We start from the raw sequence: 20,300 nt of genomic DNA, 5'->3' as shown, positions 1-20,300 counted from the left end.
CTTTGGCATGCATCACTTTTGTTCTTATTTTAGTTGTTGTAACTTTGTAACAGCAAGTAAAAAAATACAATAATTATGCTTTTGGTTATTGTGTCAGCATTAAATATTATAAATAAATATTTTTTGTCTATCCATGCAGTGGAAGTCAATGGGTACCAGAAATATTTGTTTGCAAAGCCGGTTATTAACATGCTTCAAAATACATTCTTTTATCTTCCACAGAAGAAGAAAAGCCATACAGGTTTGGACTGAAATGAGTGTAAATAATGACAAAACTCTTTCTGGCTGCCTCATACAGCATATCCGTCTCTAACCACACTAGTGGCTTCCTTAGAAATGCACATTTGTGATGTTGTTGACACTTTATAGACAGTCTGAGATGATGGTGATACGGTGAGATATGATACAGTGTGGGTGGAGATCTGGAACTTGAGCAAACAAGCATTGTTCTTTCCTGTCAGACATGGACTATTTCTGTTAATAAAGGACTCCGAGCTTCATTCATCTTCCATTGATGCAAAAACAACTGCATAGTTTTCCCAGAACCAAGCAGGACTCCAAAGGAGTAATTAACAAGCTGCTAATTAACCATTGAATTGAAACCCAAAATGGCTATGTATGTGTCCATGAGCTGCTGAACTGCTAAACTAATAAAAAAAAACACTGTTGCCAGAGACACTCTTAAACAATGATGAGCTTGTACACTCAATCTTAACCATTAACCTTGTGTATTGTGTGTCAAAGACAAGATGAGATGCTGGAGAAGTGATCAGACGCCTGTTTTAAGACATTTATCACTACCATCATGACATAATGTTCAGAGCACGACTCCATTTTTAAACACTACAAAGAGTTTCTAGGTAACCCTGATGAATCAATTTTCTCAAGACTTTATAGAAAACATACTGGTTCCTCCAGTCTTGAAAGATGAAAAAAAAAAAACATACAGAAGGGGTAGAGGAAAAATCTATTCACAAGGAATCGCGATTCAGTCTCCTAGCGATTCGCAATGATTCACAAATCATTCTATGGAGCCATTATAGGGTGTAAGTAAAAAGCGAGCGCGCATTCAAAAGCAATTTCACTGTGATTACCTAACTGATTTAAATTGATTCAGTATAGTTTATTTTTTATATATATCAGGTACAGTACATGCCAGATTTTCTCAAGGAAAAAAAATAACTTAACTAATGATGTAAGTTATATATGAGAGTCAGTTGGTACTACATTATTATAATATTGAAGATTAAAATTGACTGATTTTAAAATTACACAATGTAGTTTTTTAAATAATAAAGTTACTATTACATCATAGTATTTCTACTTCAATTCATTTTTTTATGTAACAAAAAATGGTGGCTGACAAAAACTTTTTTAAAACATAAATTAAACATTGAAGAACAGCTAAATTTATAGTGAATATATTATAAGGTGCATATATTTAGCAAAATCCCCCTCTCTACATTTTATTTTTCTATCTGACTAATGAGTTTATGGTCACCGAATATGTTTTTCTGAGGTAAATTTAAGAATCAATGTTGTTCCGTAAAAATTAGAATCCATTAATATTGAGATATCGATATTTTGTACTGTATATTTTATTCCAAAGGTCACTTTCCATCCTAATAGTGTTTCGTAAAATCCTTTAACCAACAAATGCCGCGTTTCCACCAAAATTACCCGGAACAATTGTACCAGGAACTGTTTTTCCCCCCAGACCTGTTGCTTTCTGCGTTTCCACCGTGGTGTAAAGTACCGGGAAGTACTTGCATCCTCGGTAGTTCAGACTTCGCACATTCGACTCGGGAGTGTGATGCAGATCCAGTAATTCTGCAAGCAGTAGTGTACTTGATAACATCAGTCAGCTCGCCTTGGCTACTGCAATTTTACAATAAAATGTAAAAGGATATCAAATACCACTGCCTCATTTCGTTTTTCATTTAAACATTATAATAGCCGCAGAAATGTAATTAGTTCAGGTAAATGAAAGTGACGTGTCATTCAGCCAAGTATGGTGACCCATACTCAGAATTCATGCTCTGCATTTAATCCCTCCAAAGTGCACACACACAGAGCAGTGAACACACACACACACAAACTGTGAACACACACCCGGAGCAGTGAGCATCATTTATGCTGCAGCACCTGGGGAGCAGTTGGGGGTTCGATGCCTTGCTCAAGGACACCTCAGTCTTGGTATTGAGGGTGGAGAGAGAACTGTACATGCACTCCCCCAAATTCCTGCCGGCCCGAGACTAGAACTCACAACCCTTCGATTGGGAGTCCGACTCTCTAACCATTAGGCCACAACTTCCCCAAAAACATGAGGAACACTTCATGAATTTGCGTGTCAAATATGTATACATAAATTTGTATATATACATATCATATCAATTGCCTTTATTTTCATTTTAGCATATAGATAAATTGAATACAGACCAAAGATTACCTGTTAGATTCACCCAAAACGAATTATATTTTATGTTTAGCCACTAGAGAGACTTCAGAGCCAGTGGCAGAAATCAGAAGGACAAGCCGAGTAGAGGCTGTTCTCGGTGGATACATGATCACTGAGCTCTCGCTGATCACATGGAGCTCACGTCTCTGAAATCGCTGAAACACATTTTTAAATAGGCGTTGTCTTTATAAATAAACCACAGATTTGAGTTTTTAACAACTACATTCTCACCTGAAATTCTTTTCAAATTACATTTCATGACACAATAAGGGTAATATTTTGAAAATGATCCGAATAAATGGTGGTGGAACTCAAACAATGCTGCGTGAACTCAACCAATCAGGATGTTTAGCGCCCAAGTCCCGCCCCCGAAAGTTCCGTAACTTTGAAAAAGTACTTCCTTTCGGGTGTTTCTTCCTGTGGTGGAAACACCCGGAGTTCCAGCCCAAAATCCCTAGTGCCTGGGTAAAGTTTCTGCGGTGGAAACGCGGAAAAGACATCCTCCTCCAGGAAGTGACATCACTTTTAGTCAGAAAACAGTATGGATTTAATTAATTAATTCTGTCATGCTTGAAGCATTCGCTGGATTATAAACATCCCAATTAAAACAAAACATTCCATTTGTTTGAAAAACTTATAAGAAAATCAGTTCACATAGGCAAGTGAACCCAATCCCTAACGGAGCACTGAGTAATTTTAGCTCTTTCTCTTTAACCCTGTTCATTTTGAATAAAGTTTAAATGTCTAAACTTGATCTTTGCTATAGCTTATAATAGAAGCACTTGAATTCGGTTATCTGAGTTGATACCGCAAAACAAGAACGGCCTGTGCCACTCAGCTAACGTTTAAACCCTAGAAAAGCAGAAACTATCCATCCAGTACGAACTTCCTTGAAGTCATGTCAGTTCACATAGCTGCACAAGTGAAATGCTAAAAAGGGCTGTTTTCCCCAGGGCTGACGGATAAATGGAGAGCGGTGGGCGGAGACGGGCTGTTTCTGACCTGAGCTGCCGGTCTTTGCAGACGGCCACCATAACCAGCAGGTTGCCCAGGACGCTCATGAGCATGACCAGTGACAGGAAGCTGATGAGAGCAATCCTCTTCGCCAACCAGTTGCTGTGGGAACAGAGAGAAGACACAGACTTAGTGAAAATCATTTGATCGTAAGGAAGTGCTAAGTGTCACAGCCTTGAAGGCGATTCAACAGGACTTACAATAGATGATAAGACATTTCAGTTCCAGAAGACATTACAGGTGCATCATTGTGAGTAAAGAAATGCATTTAATTGCACATTGAATGCATTTAAAGTAAGTTTACGGCTAATTATTAAATGTTGACATTTAAGAAAGCTTTCGCCAGCTCAATTCCCATGGAAACTGCAGCGTAAAAGCACTGGTCAGGAATAGAAAGCACATTGCCCACACAGTGTGACCGAAAAAGATAATTCGTCCTCTTTTCTTTAGGTTACCAATGACGTAGATCTCACAGACGCTGTTCCTAATCACTGGTGGATCAATAACGATCGGCATTGATGCTTAAAATCTTTCTCCCACATGCATTTGTTTCTAGTTTTCATTTGCATTCAGTTTAGATGTTAGATTGCATTGTAAAAGTCATGTTCTAGTATACAGTAGAAGCAGAAAATGAAGAAAATGCCTCTTGTACCTATAAACTCGAATGCAATTCTCTTCCGACGCAGTGTTTTCCCTCAGGATTGACACTGACTATGTAATTGTAGGCTGAAGGCTGTTATTGTGACTGCAGGCGTGAGGAAGAGGTAACCCCCCGCTGCACATTACAGACTAATGAACGGCAGGGAATTGGAGATAAAGAGCCGATAAACCGATAAAGAGTTGGCACTTCTGTCGTTCATGAGCTATAAAGCTCTACCTGTCTAAACCATAACAGAAATTCAAAGTTATTTGGGTAAAGCTTTATAAGAAGTATGTAGTAAGAACGTATTTACTAATCATTTGCTAAATGTTTGTTTAAAGTAAATAAAGTTTATATTTATATGTATGTATATATTCATATGTAGTGTATTTTTAATTCATTGACAAAGTAATTAAGTGTTATTTTTTAATTAAAAAGTTAGACAACGATTATTAATAGTTCTCACTTTAGATAAGGTTATGGTAAATCAGAAAATGCATTAAATGAACTATTATTGGATTGCATTTACTAATTAACATTAGTATTAAGGGTTCGTTGAAATAAATTAAGCTAAACGTTAAATAGAAACATATAAAAGCATGGAAACCCAGCACGTGTGTGTAATTAATATATTTGTAAACATTTTAAAAAACACTGAATATGAATGTGAATCAATTAATGTCTAATAAAGATTTGCTCAAAGCACTTAACTAATGACATTTTCTGATGATCTATGATCTAAGGTGGGAATCTTTATGATTAAAAAGTAACAAAGCATAGAAAATTATTTTTTAACATAATTATATAAATATGAGCTTATTAAACAATAACACTATGATAATTGCTGTGAAAAAAATCACTATTTGTATATAGTCTATTAATGCATTAATTACGGTTTATAAAGCATAGTTTGCAAATGATTTATATTGCTTTGTTCCTATATATTATATAGTGTTACCGTTGTGTTGATTTTGCTGTAACGTTTCTGTCACGCCGTGTGAATTTGGTGTTTATAGAAACAAATTAGTATAAATCAGACAAGATGTGTGAACTTTATGACCATTAGATCTTTCACTTAGGTTTCCTGTGACAATATATTGTTTGTTTGTTTCAGCGTTCATAAACTGATATAATCCTAGAGTGAGATACCGTTGGTTCATATGGAGGGCTGTCCATTATGGCAGGTCTTCAGACTACTGCAGTAAAGGAAGAAATATAAATAGACATTAATTTAAAACTATAGGTGCTATGGAGGAAGAGGAGGGGTGGAAGAAGAATTGTCTCTGAAATGAGGCATGCAGTCCTTATATGTCTTTGAAATATGACTGGCAGGATTAAATAAACACACTCGTCTAGAATAAAATGAAGTTTTATTTCAATATCATCGAACATAAGCCTAGAGTCCACAAAAAAAAAAAAACATTCTGCAATCAAGCCTCTTTCTTTCTTTGCAATATAACAAACAAAATGGGTCTCTGTTAGTTACAAATTACATGTACTCAAACCAATTTACTAAAATGAATCTATCTTCCAATGTTGCATACAAAAGAAAGGACATTTTACTGGCATTCACAGAATACATTTGCATTAAATTACATTGCTTTCCTAGGTTTATTTATTTATATTTTTTTATGTGTACGTGCTTGATAAATGTGTTTGACCCTTGCACTCGTATCTCACATCTTTTTCAAAATTACATTGGGAAAATACTGGCTGAATATATGACTTCCAATTAATTAACCCCGAACAAAGGGATGCATTGTGGATGCATTTAATTGCCCTCACTCAATGTCAAGAAGGACAAACTGTTTTTTGCTAAACAAGTCCTTCATCCAAAAAACTGTATATGTATGCATCTGAGAAAAACGTGGTATAATTAATGAATTAATTATATGCGGATGTGCAGGAGAAACAGCAGAGCCAAGACATAAAACAAACATTATTCCCCAGAGGAGACAGATATTCACCACTCAAGACATTATGAGTATTGAGCACAGAAATGACCCTCTGATGGTTTTGGTTTAGGACCTGGTATAAATTATGCATGCATTTGAGTTCATATTTTCACACAGTGACATCGTTTTTACACACTGCCCCTTTTCGAAGCTTTATATATTTTAATAACCCTTAAAGAATAAGGCATGTTAAGCTTGTTATTTTCTCATTTATTGAACATTCAAATGTTCATCACTCATGTCAATAACTTTAACTAGACTTGCTCACTGAAACCTGAATGGATGCATTTACAATACTGCCATATAAACTGTAACGTGAAATCTCTCATTGTCATTAATAAACCTATACTGTGCTACTTTTGCATGTTTTCTTCACCACATCAGGATATCTTATGCTTTATTTTAAAAATATATTTTTATCAAATTTCCTTCATTGAAGATGATTTACTAATAAAATTGTCAACGTGTCTCAACATGTTATGTATTTTTTTAAGCCTGTTTCAGTTTTAAATACATTCAACAAAAAAACAACAAACTTTGTTTGTTTTAAAATATAATTTAGAAATGTGCAAATTTTAAAAGATTGTTGCCACAACTGATACAATTCATGTTAGTGAAATGGAATTAGGCCAAATTAGATGTAAAAAATATTTGGCCTGAAATGTTTGACAATGTGCATATGACACGCAGTGCTCAAGTTAAAAAAAGTTAAACTTTTAAACAATATGCCCTAAGATCCTGTGTTTTTTTTCTTTCTCATTCCACTACCCTGCATCCTGCCTTTTTGAAAAGAAAAATGCATTCTGCGTGAATGGCCCTTAATGCTGCATGACCAATATACAGCATATGAGACAAAATCTTTGACAAAAAAACTAACTTTTTTTTTCAAGCTGCAGAGCTGCACTCTGGAAGAAGAAACAGCTTGTTACTGGAAAAAGCTACTACAGTCCTTACTCTTGTCATGGAACTAAATATAAACATTTTACAAAAAAAAACTGAATAATATATCAAACCAAGTGAAATTAATCCAGATTTCACTCTAGACCGAGGCTCTGGATTACAGGGAATAATGTTTTAAACAACATGTAGTTTCCTTAATATATCGTCAGGAGCCACAGGTATTAATTTAGTCTTGACTTTCAGCATTTTATGAATCACTAAAGACCACGGTTTCAGCTAAAAATCCTATTTACTCTTCTACTGAAGAAAAAAAACACCTACATCTTGGATGGCCTGAGGGTGAGTTAATGAACAGCAAACTTTAATTTTGGGTGAACTACCCCTTTAAGTTCACACAGATGTGCTGGCAGAATAAATTGCAGTTCAGTTGTAGTTCATCAATTTAACTATGAACATGATCCAGTCAAAATCTGGCAAGCAGGAATGACCACAATACTTTATTTAATTTTGAAAAGTACATATCTTGTTTTTTTAAGACCTCAAAAATAATTTGCATATGGTTCTTTAATATGTACGAATGCAATGCAATGACAATGCAATGTCTATTCTCCCAGCCCTGTGGAATGTTTAATCCATATTGATTGAAATCAGCAAAAGAGCGGAAACCTCAGAGACACTAGAATCAATTGTCGCTCGCTCACCCGGAATTATGCATGGTGTGTATGTGTGTGTGTGTGTGTGTGTGTGTGTAATGACTGGTGAAACCTTTGACCCCGTGTATGTAATTGAACTGAGGCTGCAATCAGAACATGCCGGCTCAATCAAAGCACTCAGTGAGCCGACCTTAGGTCATTCAGTACACGCTGTCCCTTTGGTTGGCTTTCACTGCAAAACACCACATTTCTAGACAGCATGATGGAATGCATTTGTGCAAGCTTTTGTGTCACAAGTGCATATTATATCCTCAAAGGATTTTGATATAAAATGATCCATGTAACCAAGGTATGACAAACTAAATCAATGCCATTAATAATGTCAATAAATATAAATTAATAATATTATTCCTTTTTCCATGAGAAAACTTTTTCAAATTGGCAAAGATATCTCATTCTGTTCTGGAGATATAGGTATTTTACTAAAAGTGTCCCTGCCCCCTTTGAATGTTTTGGTGTCCCTTTGCCACAATGAGTTGAGAGTTAAACATTTGCTTTGATAATTATTGATATTCACTCATCAGAGAATCTCTCTCCACTGGTTTGGTTCCAATCAGGTGAAAAACCTAGGACTAGTTCGCAAAAGTAGGGTTTGCAAAAAAATTTGAATACCCAAAAAAACGTTACCAGGCTCATGATCAAATTTGAGGCATGTGATTTTTTTTCCGGCATGAACCAAGGATTACAATGACACTTGAGCCTGTGAATGACGGTTTAGGAGTTATGAGGGATTTCATACTTTTGGTCACTGTAGCGGCCCCTTCAGGCCGATTGGGGTGAGCCTCAGTCACTTTGTAGGTGGTGGGAGTACTACCATCCCTCCAAATTTCAAACCTCTATGACTTACGGTTTGGTCTGCACGATCAGTTTTAAGTGGAAATTGCTTATCCGTGAGCATCCTAACAATTAAAATAGGGTTTCAGGACTATGCGCTAGACATAATATATTATAAGGTCTAAAAGTTAAAGGTCTTACTGAATACTTTTGACACCGTCTCCTGAGTTTCTGAAAGCAGAAGACAGACTGACATTTGCTGTGAGTCATTGGAGGGACTTTGACATGAATGGTCTATCTATAATATGATGTCATGTAATTCGGCCAAATTATATTTGAGCCTTACGTTTCCTTTTCAGTGTGAGAGTCATGTCAAAAAGACTTGAGACTGAAGTGAAAACATGCTTTTTTTCCTGAGAACAATGGCAGCAGATCAACTTAAACTGAAGTCCTCCTCAATGTCCTTATTATATAATCAACTATTTAAACACCACTATTTTAACAAACAATTACTTTCTCCTGTAAAAAAAAAAAAGCATGTCTAATATTTTGAGGCAGCCCAAAAAGTGTAAAATATTTTTTTCTACCTACAATTTCTGTTTTATTTATTACATACAGAGACATTTAACACCAGAAAGTGAAGTTCTTCAGCCCTGTGTATTATTTCTATAAAAAACTAAAATACCAAAAAAGTATAGGACTGCTGGTGAAAAAACACAGGTCTCTGAAGCTCAGCACTGCCGCGTGGCCATTCCGAGTGATTATGTTGTCTGGCACGTCACGTATTCAGTCCTACCTGTTGTTATTCAGTCGCTAGTGACATGAAGATTCGAAGGAAATTTGTCCTCAATTGCCAGGAAAGCGCTGATAATCTAAACTTGAACGAAGGCCCTTCATTTTCATTAATTCTCTACAAACAGGCATCAGCCAGTTCTGATTTCACAGCAACACTCGTGTAGAACAAATATGCTGATTAAAAGCACAAAGTGCACGGTGTGAATTTACAGAGATCAATGAACAATTGACCCTCGCAGAAGCAGCCATTTGCAATTCTAAATATGCAACGCCAAAGCGAATTCTTCTAATAAACCATAATATGGTCAGAATCTATCATTTATTTTTTGATAAAACAAACCAACTTTCAGATATTCACAAACTCTTGCAAGGTTTTGTGAGAATATTGAATGACTTGGATCACATGGCTCTAGAATCATAAAATGCTTAATTTTAATGTATTTAGTGTAACAGTGCTTGTCAACATTCGGTCTTGAAATACTTTTTTTTTCTAATGGTGATTTATTAATTTTTTAAAAGTGTTAAGATTTCTACGAGTTATATACTATATTTAAGACCATGTACTTTAAATCTTTAAGAAGGGAAATAACTGCATCAAATCAAAACTATTTAATAAAAATATGAAACTGTTGAAAGATGTTATTATAACTATATATCCAACCAGCTACAAGGAGTCAACAAGGAGCAAACAGGTAAATAAAAATCTGACAAAATGACAAAGGTATAATGAACGTGTTAATAAAGGGGTTAAGTACTAGGCATATATACATATATATGGGAGTTTAAGGGAGTAGGCAGAGCTAAAGAACTCTTTTGGCATGCTTTGCTCACTGCGACTCTGATTGGTGGAATTTTCTGTACAGAATTATGGGTAATGTAGTTTTTCAAAATGAATTCCTATATTAAACATGATTATTTTACAAATATGTTAAATTCATGCAAACACGAGTTCAACAAAAGCATATACAACAACAGGTCTGTCTTTACAGGTTTATCAGTTATTGTTAAAAATCAATTAATTAATTTCCCTATGGAGAAAATGAATGGAGTTTTTAAAGTGATCGTATGCCTTTGTTTTCTGCAAAATATCTTTACTGGGATTTCTACATTGCCTAAAAATGTCTGGGTCTTGGCTTTGTTTCCCTATTGTTTTTAATCTTGCTGAAGTTAATGACTGAAATGGAGTTTGACCAATAGCATTCAGGCATTGTATATATTGACCAATCATAGCATACAAAGGCGTGATCTAAAGAAAACGGTCAAAACAAATCAAATACACATAAATGTAATATATATGACGACTGTAGAGGGAAAAAGAATGGGTAAACAAAGCCAATAGTCTGACATTTTAGACATTTTGTCCAAGAAAAAGATGATGTATGGTTACTTTACGTATTGAGAAAATAATAGAATGATTGTAAATGTACAGTAGTTTTGTCACATAAGCCTGACACCTCATAAAGCATATAAAGTAATAATGTTTCTAGCTTCCCATACAGTACACAATAAGCTAAACTTCACAGTTAATATTGAAAATGTAATTAAATTTACGGCACACAACACTTGACATTCTTCCACTACGATTCTTTCATTGTCATGTCCCCAACTCAGAAAGCCAGGGAAATTTTCTTTCACCTTGCAAACTTTGCCCAAAGCAAACTTTGGAAAACATCTTGCAATTTTTTCTGACATGCCGTCCCAATAAATCATACGCTGCTAGCCGTGGCCCTTGCTTATTCTTATTTCATATTTGACAATTGCCTCAGTTCTCTCCAAGACCAGTAAGTGAAAAGACTCCCTGCAGAATCCGAGAGAAATCAGCAGTGACCATGCCGAACAAATCATCCGTGGCTTTTGTAGCATCCATAGTGACTATGCATTAGATATATTGCACAGGTCAGTGTGTTTCAGACCTCATTTGGCCATTGCAAAAAGAATCATATGAAAGTCCACACACACAATGTACATGACCTTCAACACTGGGAGTGAGGGCAAATACTCTTGACACACAGTAAATCAGTGTAGATTCTATATAACACGTTATAATATAATAAAGCAAAGTGTTTTAAAGGATATAAATTCAGTCTCTTCTAGGTTGTTGATCACATGATCTACACCAGGCTGGTTTCACTGGAGCACCGCGCTATTTGCTAAATTCCTCAGGCGAAGTATTTCAGGTGAATGAGAAAATACACACGAGACCAAGAGCATACTTTAGGAGCGCAAATACGAAGGCTCGCTTTCCATACATATAAGGTGTAATATAATTTCCCAAAATGCATTTGCAGATGAACTCATTGATGCATCACTGAATCAATACATCATCTCAATGGAATAGAATTGCTTCAATCTCATCCAATAGGCTCGCTTTGGGAAACATGTTTCCTGATTATTATAAATCATCAGTTATTTATTTATTTTTTCATCCCGTTCTGTGGATTGACAGTAATTAGATGGGATATCTATTAATAACTAGCACCTGGGAATGGGTCGGGCTACGTGTCAGTCGTGCTTTTTCTAAGGGCACATGTGACTCTTCCATCCGTGAGGACAAAAGCGTCTTTGGGGGTGAATGTGAACGAGTGCGGATCTCCAAAGGATGATTGGCATGAAGTCAAATGCAGATCATTTAGGGCTTGTGAGCGTCATATTTCTGAGTAATTTACAGGCATTTGCAGATGTCATGTCGTCAACGCTGAACGTATTTAGAGGGCTGTCAGAAACCTTTACCCTTGATGAGGTGTTTGAAAACACGTCAAAGCTCAGATTTTCTCCCTATTATGACACATTAGATTCATTTTGAACAAGTAAATGTATGCGTGTGTGTGGCAGAGTAAAGATTTATGTACTGCTGTAGACATACTGGGCCATTCCTCTTGCCATGCTAAAGAAAAAGCAAAAGCGTGCTCCAAATCCTCAGTGTTATCTGTGTTACATACAACATCCATTTAGAGATAAACTGAAAGTAAGTCATGTTAATAAATCTGTGTTTCCTGGATCACCACACATGGTTAAAGCAGAGTTAAAGCACAGTTTCATTATGGAAAGTGTATAATTATAATTTCACCTAAAACCGATTGATATTTAACACATTTAAACCCATATTTGTGAGAAATTAGTGGTGAAGGGTCTAAAAGGAGTAGCTGATGTATTGATCATGTAAAAAATTTTACATGATGGTGTAAATACTGCTCAGAGGGGCTCTGACCACATGACCAAAGCTCCACAAAAAGAACTATGCCAACCCTTTCATAAAGCATACACAACTTCCAATTTGACATCTGTTAGACGTCAGTAAATTGGTGTGTGTGTGTGTGTGTGTGTGTGTGTGTGTGTGTGTGTGTGCAGTAGCCTTTATATTTATGTACTGCAGTAGAATTTTTTTGGGTTATATAATGCACCAAAAAAAGTATGACAAACCTATTATAAAACATATAAAAGAACTGTTAAAACAATCTGTTATTAATTTATTAATAACATCTCTGCCACATATAAATCTTGTTTACAGGACATATTTACAGTGTAAGTGGTCAAACTGTAGTAAGCTGTGGGAAATAAGAGAGCTTCATTTTTAAATAGGTACCTAATTATGGGTTATTAAATTATAAAATTAATTGTAAAGTATTGTTACAGTGAGAAATATTCCTGTGTATATGTATTATATACAGTACCTTCCATAAGTATTGGAACAGTAAAGACAAAATTGCTTTCTCTGTTGTGGAGTCAAGACAGCTGCAAATATGATTAAAAGATGAATACGCAACAAAACTAAAGAATGTCACAATTTATTATTAGGTCTTTCAACACATACATGTTTTACCAAATAAAAAGAACAGCACTTTTAGAGTTCTATTTGATGTGAGCATAAGTATTGGTACAGTTGAATTTAAGGCAGATGTAAAAGATTAAAAGCTAATATTTAGTTGCAGATCCCTTGCATGCAATCAGCGCAGTGTGTCTGTAACACATAGACATCACCAGACTCTTGGTCTTATGCTTTAAAATGCTTTCTCCAGCCTTTAATGCAGCCAATTCCAGCTGTTTCTTGTTTTGGGGAGTTTCTGTCTATAGTCTCCTCTTCAGCTGGTGAAATTAATGTTCAATCGGATTTAAATCTGGAGATTGATTTGGGCAATCTAAGACTTTACATTTCTTTGTCCTGATAAAGTCCTTGACTGAACGGGCAGGGTGTTTTGGGTCATTCTCCTGATCCAATATGAAGAGCTTTCTAATGAGTTTGGTGGCATTTTCTTGAATATTGGTAGCCAAGATGATTGTGTACCCTTCCAAATTCATTCTGCTACTGCCATCATACATTAAGTCATCATTAAAATTAAGAGGTCCTGTTCTAGAAGCTATGCATGCCCAAGCCTTGACACCACCTCCACCAAGCTTTACAGATGAACTTGTATGCTTAGGATCATTTTCAGTTCCCTTTTTTCTCCACACTTTTGCTTTCCAGTCACTATAAAGGTTAATATTTGTCTCATTGGTACATCAACTCAGTTCCAAAACTCACATTTGTGGAGAATCTTGCCTTTCTATTTTTGGTGCTGATCAGAGGTTTGCATCTTGCTGTGTAGCTTCTGTAATTCTGTGTCAAATTCTCCTGCGGACTATAGATTGACAAAGCATCACCGCAGCTTTCTGGAGGTTGTTGGTGATTTTACAGACATGTATTTTAGGGTTCATTTTCACCCCTTTTATGATTTGTCTGTCATCAACTACTTTTTTTTCTCAGCCGATCAGGTCGTCGTTGGTTGCTAATATCACCGGTAGTTTCCAAACTCTTGATTTCTCCATGCCCTTTGTTTTTCCTATAGTTCTAATTGACTTCCTCTTTTCTTTTAGTATCCAAATTGCTTGCTTTTCTTTCAGAGTCGGCTTCCTCTTCTTCATCCTGTTTGTGTGTGTCATCATCGAATTCAAGACTTAGAATGCAGAAACAATGGATATAACTGATAAGACACATTCCCTGCTTTTAATATCTGAAGAATTAATGCAACAGGACACAGCTGAACACGTAGAAAGACCTGTGAGGAAACCGTTCCAATACTTCTGCTCACATCAGATAGGGAGATGAAACTCTAAAAGTGCTGATCTTCTTAGCTGGTAAAACATCTTTGTGTTAAATCACCCAATAATAAAATGTGACATTCTGTAGTTTTGTCTCATATATCCATCTTTTGATCGAGGGCAGCGTTAGTTCAGTCAGGCCACGGAGGCATAGGTTACAACCAGCTGATGCGGTCAGCTGTCAAATCGCTCCAATCACTACCACTCTCCTATTAGACACGGGACATATACTGTATATGTGGCACCACTGCTCGGTAAGTATGCTCAAATGGCTTGCAACCCTCCCTCCCTCCCCATTATAAGCATAAGCATATTGCCGTACACCTTCTAGTTGTTGTCTCTTTGTTTCAGATCACTAAGGCTTTCAAGTTCCTGTCGGCATGGACCTCACTGCTGAGAGACACTCATCTTCATAACCAGGCTAATGATAAGGATATTACTTTATTGTTTGTTATTCTGATGACTCCGTATTTAGTTTCCCACCAGATACCACTGTGACCAAAAAATAAACCACATACTTGCTCTTACTTCTTAAAAAACTTTTTAGAAAAGGCATGCAATTTGTTTCACTGGCCGATCTGAGGAAGATAAATAAATGTACTCAACAATTTGGGATTAAGTGGGTTTACAATAATGTTCTGAACAAACCGCTAGAGATTTTACACTACATATAAGAAAGAGCCAAACTACATAATCAGAATATCATCTTTTGACTTGAACCAGTAAGCAGCAAACTAGTAGCGACTACCAAAAACTAAAACTCTATACTTTAAATCATTTAGCAAAGCCCTGGAAGGCACCCAAAACACCCTCATAATGTAGACGAACATCAGAAAAAGTAAAAACTATAATTTTAACAGAGAAGCCTACATTAATCAACATGTTGCTTGAGACTATAAAGTGTTGGAACAACTTATCTTTTGATCAACTAAACTAAATCATTCCTCCAAAATCAGCATCAAAGACTCGCTGCTGTTTGTTTCTGGCCATGTTATCATTAATTCAGCTGGAAATCACCAGGGCGAGGTGGACTACATGCCTGGCTGGGTTTGTTGCTGCAGTTTCCTGTTTGAGCAGCGCTGGGTTTCCCCGTCCTGAGAAGAAGAGCAATCTAACACAGAAATGTATGTAATACACCAGAGACAGTGCAACTTTAGTTATAGAGATCTTATAATTGCAGTGCTAGTCCTGTGTAACACAAAATGAAACTGTATTGTAGAAACGTACAATACAGTTTTTAGAAACGTAACTTCTTCTAAAACACCTTTCACACTGCCAGGATGTTATTTGTCTATTAGAAAAAACAAGAGTGGACAATACCTGCATTGCAAAATAATTCTGTCATTTTTCTGAGACACTGTTTTCTCCACATATCAAATAGCATCCTGTGTGGAAATGGTGTAAATGACAGTGATGAAAATGACATTTTAATAACTTCTGGAATGAAAAAAACTGACTCCTTTGTGTGGCTAAAAACTATTTAATTGCTTGCATTTAGCACTAATAATAATACTAATTATTATTTAAAAAAAGGTCTGGGAGAAGGGTAAAAAAAGTAAAATAAATAGGTAGCAAGTAAATAAATAAATAAAGTTGTAAATACTGTAGATAATTAAACAAATAACTAACTAAATAAATACATAAATAAAGAAATGTCATTGTAAGTAAACAAATAAAATATCATTGCAAATAAAAAATAAATAAATGTCATTGCAAAAACTCTCCAAAACTGTCCAGTGTGATCTGCAAATAAAATAAAATAAAATGTTTGTTTTAATAAAAATCAACCCCTGGGAAATAACAGTGCCTCAAAAATACATTAAACATCCTTTGACATCGATTCAACTCCGTCTTCATGCAAACTGGGAGTTACCTTTCACGATGATGCAGACGACAGGCTCTAATGATAAAAGGATATTTAAATTTTATTCTGTGGTGGTACCATCATTATTTCTAAATTTATGCCTGCTCTGATTAAAGTTACCTCATGATGATAGTCTCAAAACACAACATCAAAGAATTCCTCGTCTAAGCATGCCAAAGACCCAGAATAACCTCTGCTGTCTACTTTAGCATAAACTGCAGTCACTCCCAAGACACTCTGGAGAGATTCTTCAAGAGGAGTGCTGATCCAGAGACCCATACACAGTGACAGAGGGATAAGGAGTACGGCTTTCCCCAGAGAGAGGGACATTCTGCAGATAAGCTACTCAGAGGAGGAGGATACTGCCATGTGGTTTGTTGTGATATCGAGCACATGGTGATATCAGGGATGTTTGCTGGTATGAATAAAAAAGTTTGGAGAGACAATGCGTCCTCCACGATGAAGTGTTATGCTGCGTGTGCAGTGATGATCACACACTCATTCTGCGGTGTAGTGTTTCCACAACGGGGATTTGACAGCTTTGTCAGACATACTAGAACTCCAACTCACCGAGAGCTTGAGCTTGTCTTGCTTTACCTATACTTTCATTTGGTTCTTAAGGTTCCTGAATAAATATCCCTGTCTTTTTCTCACATTTCAAATTTTAGTAGTTGAATTTAAAACTACTTATGCCAGCCAAATATAAAATATTCAAATATAAAATTCACAGTTTAACAGCTGAGCCCAAGCCTCTGTTACTAATTCAAAAACTAGTAATGAAGGAACGTTGAGCTGCTTCATTGAAAGCTTATTGTATTACTGGATTAAAAGCTCACTATATTATGTAGAGTATAATAAGAGACATACATCTGATACAGCGTTCATTTTTCATCTTAATCTCATATTCACAATAAAACATTAGTTTGAATGTATGCCAAGGAAAAATATATCTTTGTCGTACTATCCTTTCATCTGTTAAGTGATTTGCTATCTGTGTCTTACAAGGTGTTGTTGAAAGTAAAAATTACTTCCTTGTTTACAACCCTGTTTCAGTCTCTTTCAAAATAAAAGTCTTTGCTAATGACTAATAAGGGCAGTCTCTTATCGCCATATAATGGCGGAACAAATGCAATTAAACACGGACTGCTTCTCAATACCAAATACTATTATTAAATACTACTATTATTTGTATATTTAATACATTTTCAACACCAAAAGCCATTTTAAAGTTTGCTAAGCAATTCAAAAGTAAATAGGCAGCTGTCTGATACAACACTGAATTTAGATAAAATATAAAGCTATGAGAATTTGTCCTCAGCCAAAACGATTTGCTCTGGAACAAATAATCGATTCATGAGACCAAAGATTAGATTTACCCAAAATTAATATAGTATTTAACCACTATAGATACATTAAACCCAAATAGTTATCTGTATAAACAAACAGCATATGTGAAGTTTGAAAAACTACATTCTCACCTAAAACATCCAGTGACACAAAAACAGTAGTATCTGTAAAATTATAGTGGGTTTGGTTGTCCGCTATGACAGTCACTGTGAGAAATGCTTCAAGCAGAGAGATACAAATGGTGAAACAAAATATTACAAAGCTGAAAAGACCTCTCAGCTATCAGAACCAGAAGTAACTGTGTTTTGTATAAAATTCCTCTCAAATTCCTAAATGATCAGTTATTATAAAAACCATTATACCTTTACTCAGCACTCTTGAGTGTCAACATAAACATAACAGCACGGTAACACTTCACTGACAACAACATGAAGACCACTGGACACTGAGCGATGAGGAACACACACTCAGTGCTATTTATAAGCATCATTACTGTGTTGTTTAGTGCTGTGAGACTCCAGTGATGTTACAGGAGACTGAGGGTTTGTAAGCAGATACCGGTAGAGAGAAAACTGATGCCAACAGAGGAAAACCACATTTCCTCTGTCCTGCTGAGCAAACAGGCCCCAATCCTCTGGAGACTTTCAAGTCCCCTGATGCTGAAGTAGATTCCCCAGAAATCCCAGAGAGACTGCATTCCTGTCATTTCTGAAGCAACCAGTGCATTTATAGCAGTTACATTTCAAAAAAGGAGATCGCTGAGGTGAACATATGGTCGTATGTTGCACCAAGCAAGTGAATTCATATAAAAGCCTCAGGCAAGGGTTAAAACACTTTTTACTGATTTATGCATGAAGCATGACTATTTATAAACCATCCTGGGCCTCAAGGTTGGCTAAAACATGCTAAAGGAAAAGACAGATGATGTTATTGGTGCTCTAACCTCTCATTGGTATCTACTTCTTCCATCTCAGGCATCTGGCCGGTGGAACTCAGATTCATGTACCCGTAGATGCGGAGCGGCCCTGCGAAACGAGGAGAAACAGAGGTTACAGTGATGGAGCGGTCAGGACACAGCATCTGTTTTAACTCATAAATTATCTGTTTATTTCACGCTGGCTGGTGTCATGATTTGCTCTTGTAGTTTTCTCTGTACAGATGACAAAAATAGCTGCTCAATGAAATCTGAAAATGAAATGTGTGTTATCTATTAACCCCGGGATCAATGTGAGAGACCGGCTGTAACATGGCAGGAACAAAATGTAAATGTCATTTGAATGTAGTGTAGAGGAGGGTAAAAAGAGCTCGACAGCCTGTTTATGTGAAAACAAGGAACGTGCAAGAAAAGTAAGTCCTTTTCGGGGGCTTAAAAGAGAAGAAAATAAATGCATAGTTTCTGGACCTTCATTTAAATGCATTATTAATGAAATTTCTAGTTCTAGTACATAAGGATTTAAAAAATAACTTTACAAAGAATGCACTGAAAAAGAGCAAAAATAATGTATATTCACTATAGAAATCTCTATGGGCTTGGAAACTAAACATAAAGGTTTTGTTTTTGCATGGGAACCCTGCTGATAGACTCTCAGTTGTTATTGGTTTAACTGAGATGCTGAACAAACACTGCTGATTGCATGGGTGTGGAGAACTCAGAGTTAAGAGTTTCTTCATGTCTGTTATGAACTCAACCCCCAGTCCCCCAAACGATAAGTTCAAGGCTTACATAAAAACCTTTATGGCCATATTTAAAACCAAGTTTTACTCTGCATGGTCAAGGTAAATTAGGTCGCTTACTCTATTGCATCATACTTTATGATTACATATAATCCCTTGAAAATGAATATAGCCTTTTTCCATGATTGCAAAAGGTTGTAAATTGAATGTGTGCTGTTAAAAAAATGTTTTGCATTGATCTATGGAGCTTAGGAGTTTTATGGGAAAAGTTACAAACAATTTTGAAATGGGTAGAATCCCGTTTACGGCCCTTCTTATTAAGGCATCCACAAACAGTGATGACTGTCATATAACTATGACAGAAATTCAGTAATATTAGATCCATAATTTGACTGAAAGTAACTGGAAGAGCTGTGAAGGTTATCCATCTCCCTTTAATATTAAGAACATCGCTGTGTTTCACAGAAGAAAGACGTATAGGTTTGGAATGTCATAATAATAGAAACTTAGCTAGTTTTCCTTTAACCCAACTTGAAAATTTACGAGGTTAGAAATACCATTTGTGGATCATAACAAAATGAGCTCTTTAGACTTCCAAGGGCACTTACGAGAGGTTTGATTTATTCATCTGGAGAGAGCTGCATGTCAAATGAATCGTCTCCTGTTTTCTTTCACATCTGAAGCAAGGAGATTTGTAACTGCAATAAGTGTCTGGGTTCGGCGCATGCACAGACGTATAAATCCATGCTGGCACAATGACAGGAGCTCTGCAGTTGGGAAGCATGCCCACGTGAAACACACACACACACACACACACATACACAGACAGAGCGAGTGAGAGGATCTGGTAAAGGTTTACAGCAAACGTGGCTGGACTGGTGGGATTCTCATCATCATCAGCTCTGCCTGAGAGGAGAAATCCAGCATAAGCCTACCAACATGGATGTTACACCTCCAGACAGGACACAAGTCTCCCGGTTAGTGGCCAGTTAGTCTGTGTTTTACATTCTCCTGATGTACAAACAGACACATGAGGGGTCCGCTGACTCATATACCCACTGACACCCAGAACACTGCAGTGTTTCCTTCC

General features: G+C 36.2%; 1 protein-coding gene across 3 annotated transcripts in view; it reads right to left on the bottom strand.

Annotated features, from left to right (window-relative positions):
- Positions 1–20,300, bottom strand: part of htr4 (5-hydroxytryptamine receptor 4) — a 93,403-nt gene that overhangs the window by 57,017 nt on the left and 16,086 nt on the right. For all 3 annotated transcript variants that reach the window (XM_026281162.1, XM_026281163.1, XM_026281164.1), the window contains exons 2-3: positions 18,480–18,561; positions 3,461–3,574 (exon numbers count right to left, since the gene is read on the bottom strand). In XM_026281162.1, the coding sequence (XP_026136947.1) occupies positions 3,461–3,574; positions 18,480–18,561 (196 nt within the window). The remainder of the gene's footprint in view (positions 1–3,460; positions 3,575–18,479; positions 18,562–20,300) is intronic.

Source organism: Carassius auratus, chromosome 14 (genome assembly GCF_003368295.1).
Source record: "Carassius auratus strain Wakin chromosome 14, ASM336829v1, whole genome shotgun sequence".
NCBI lineage: Eukaryota > Metazoa > Chordata > Actinopteri > Cypriniformes > Cyprinidae > Carassius > Carassius auratus.
This window is presented reverse-complemented; position numbering and strand designations above follow the sequence as displayed.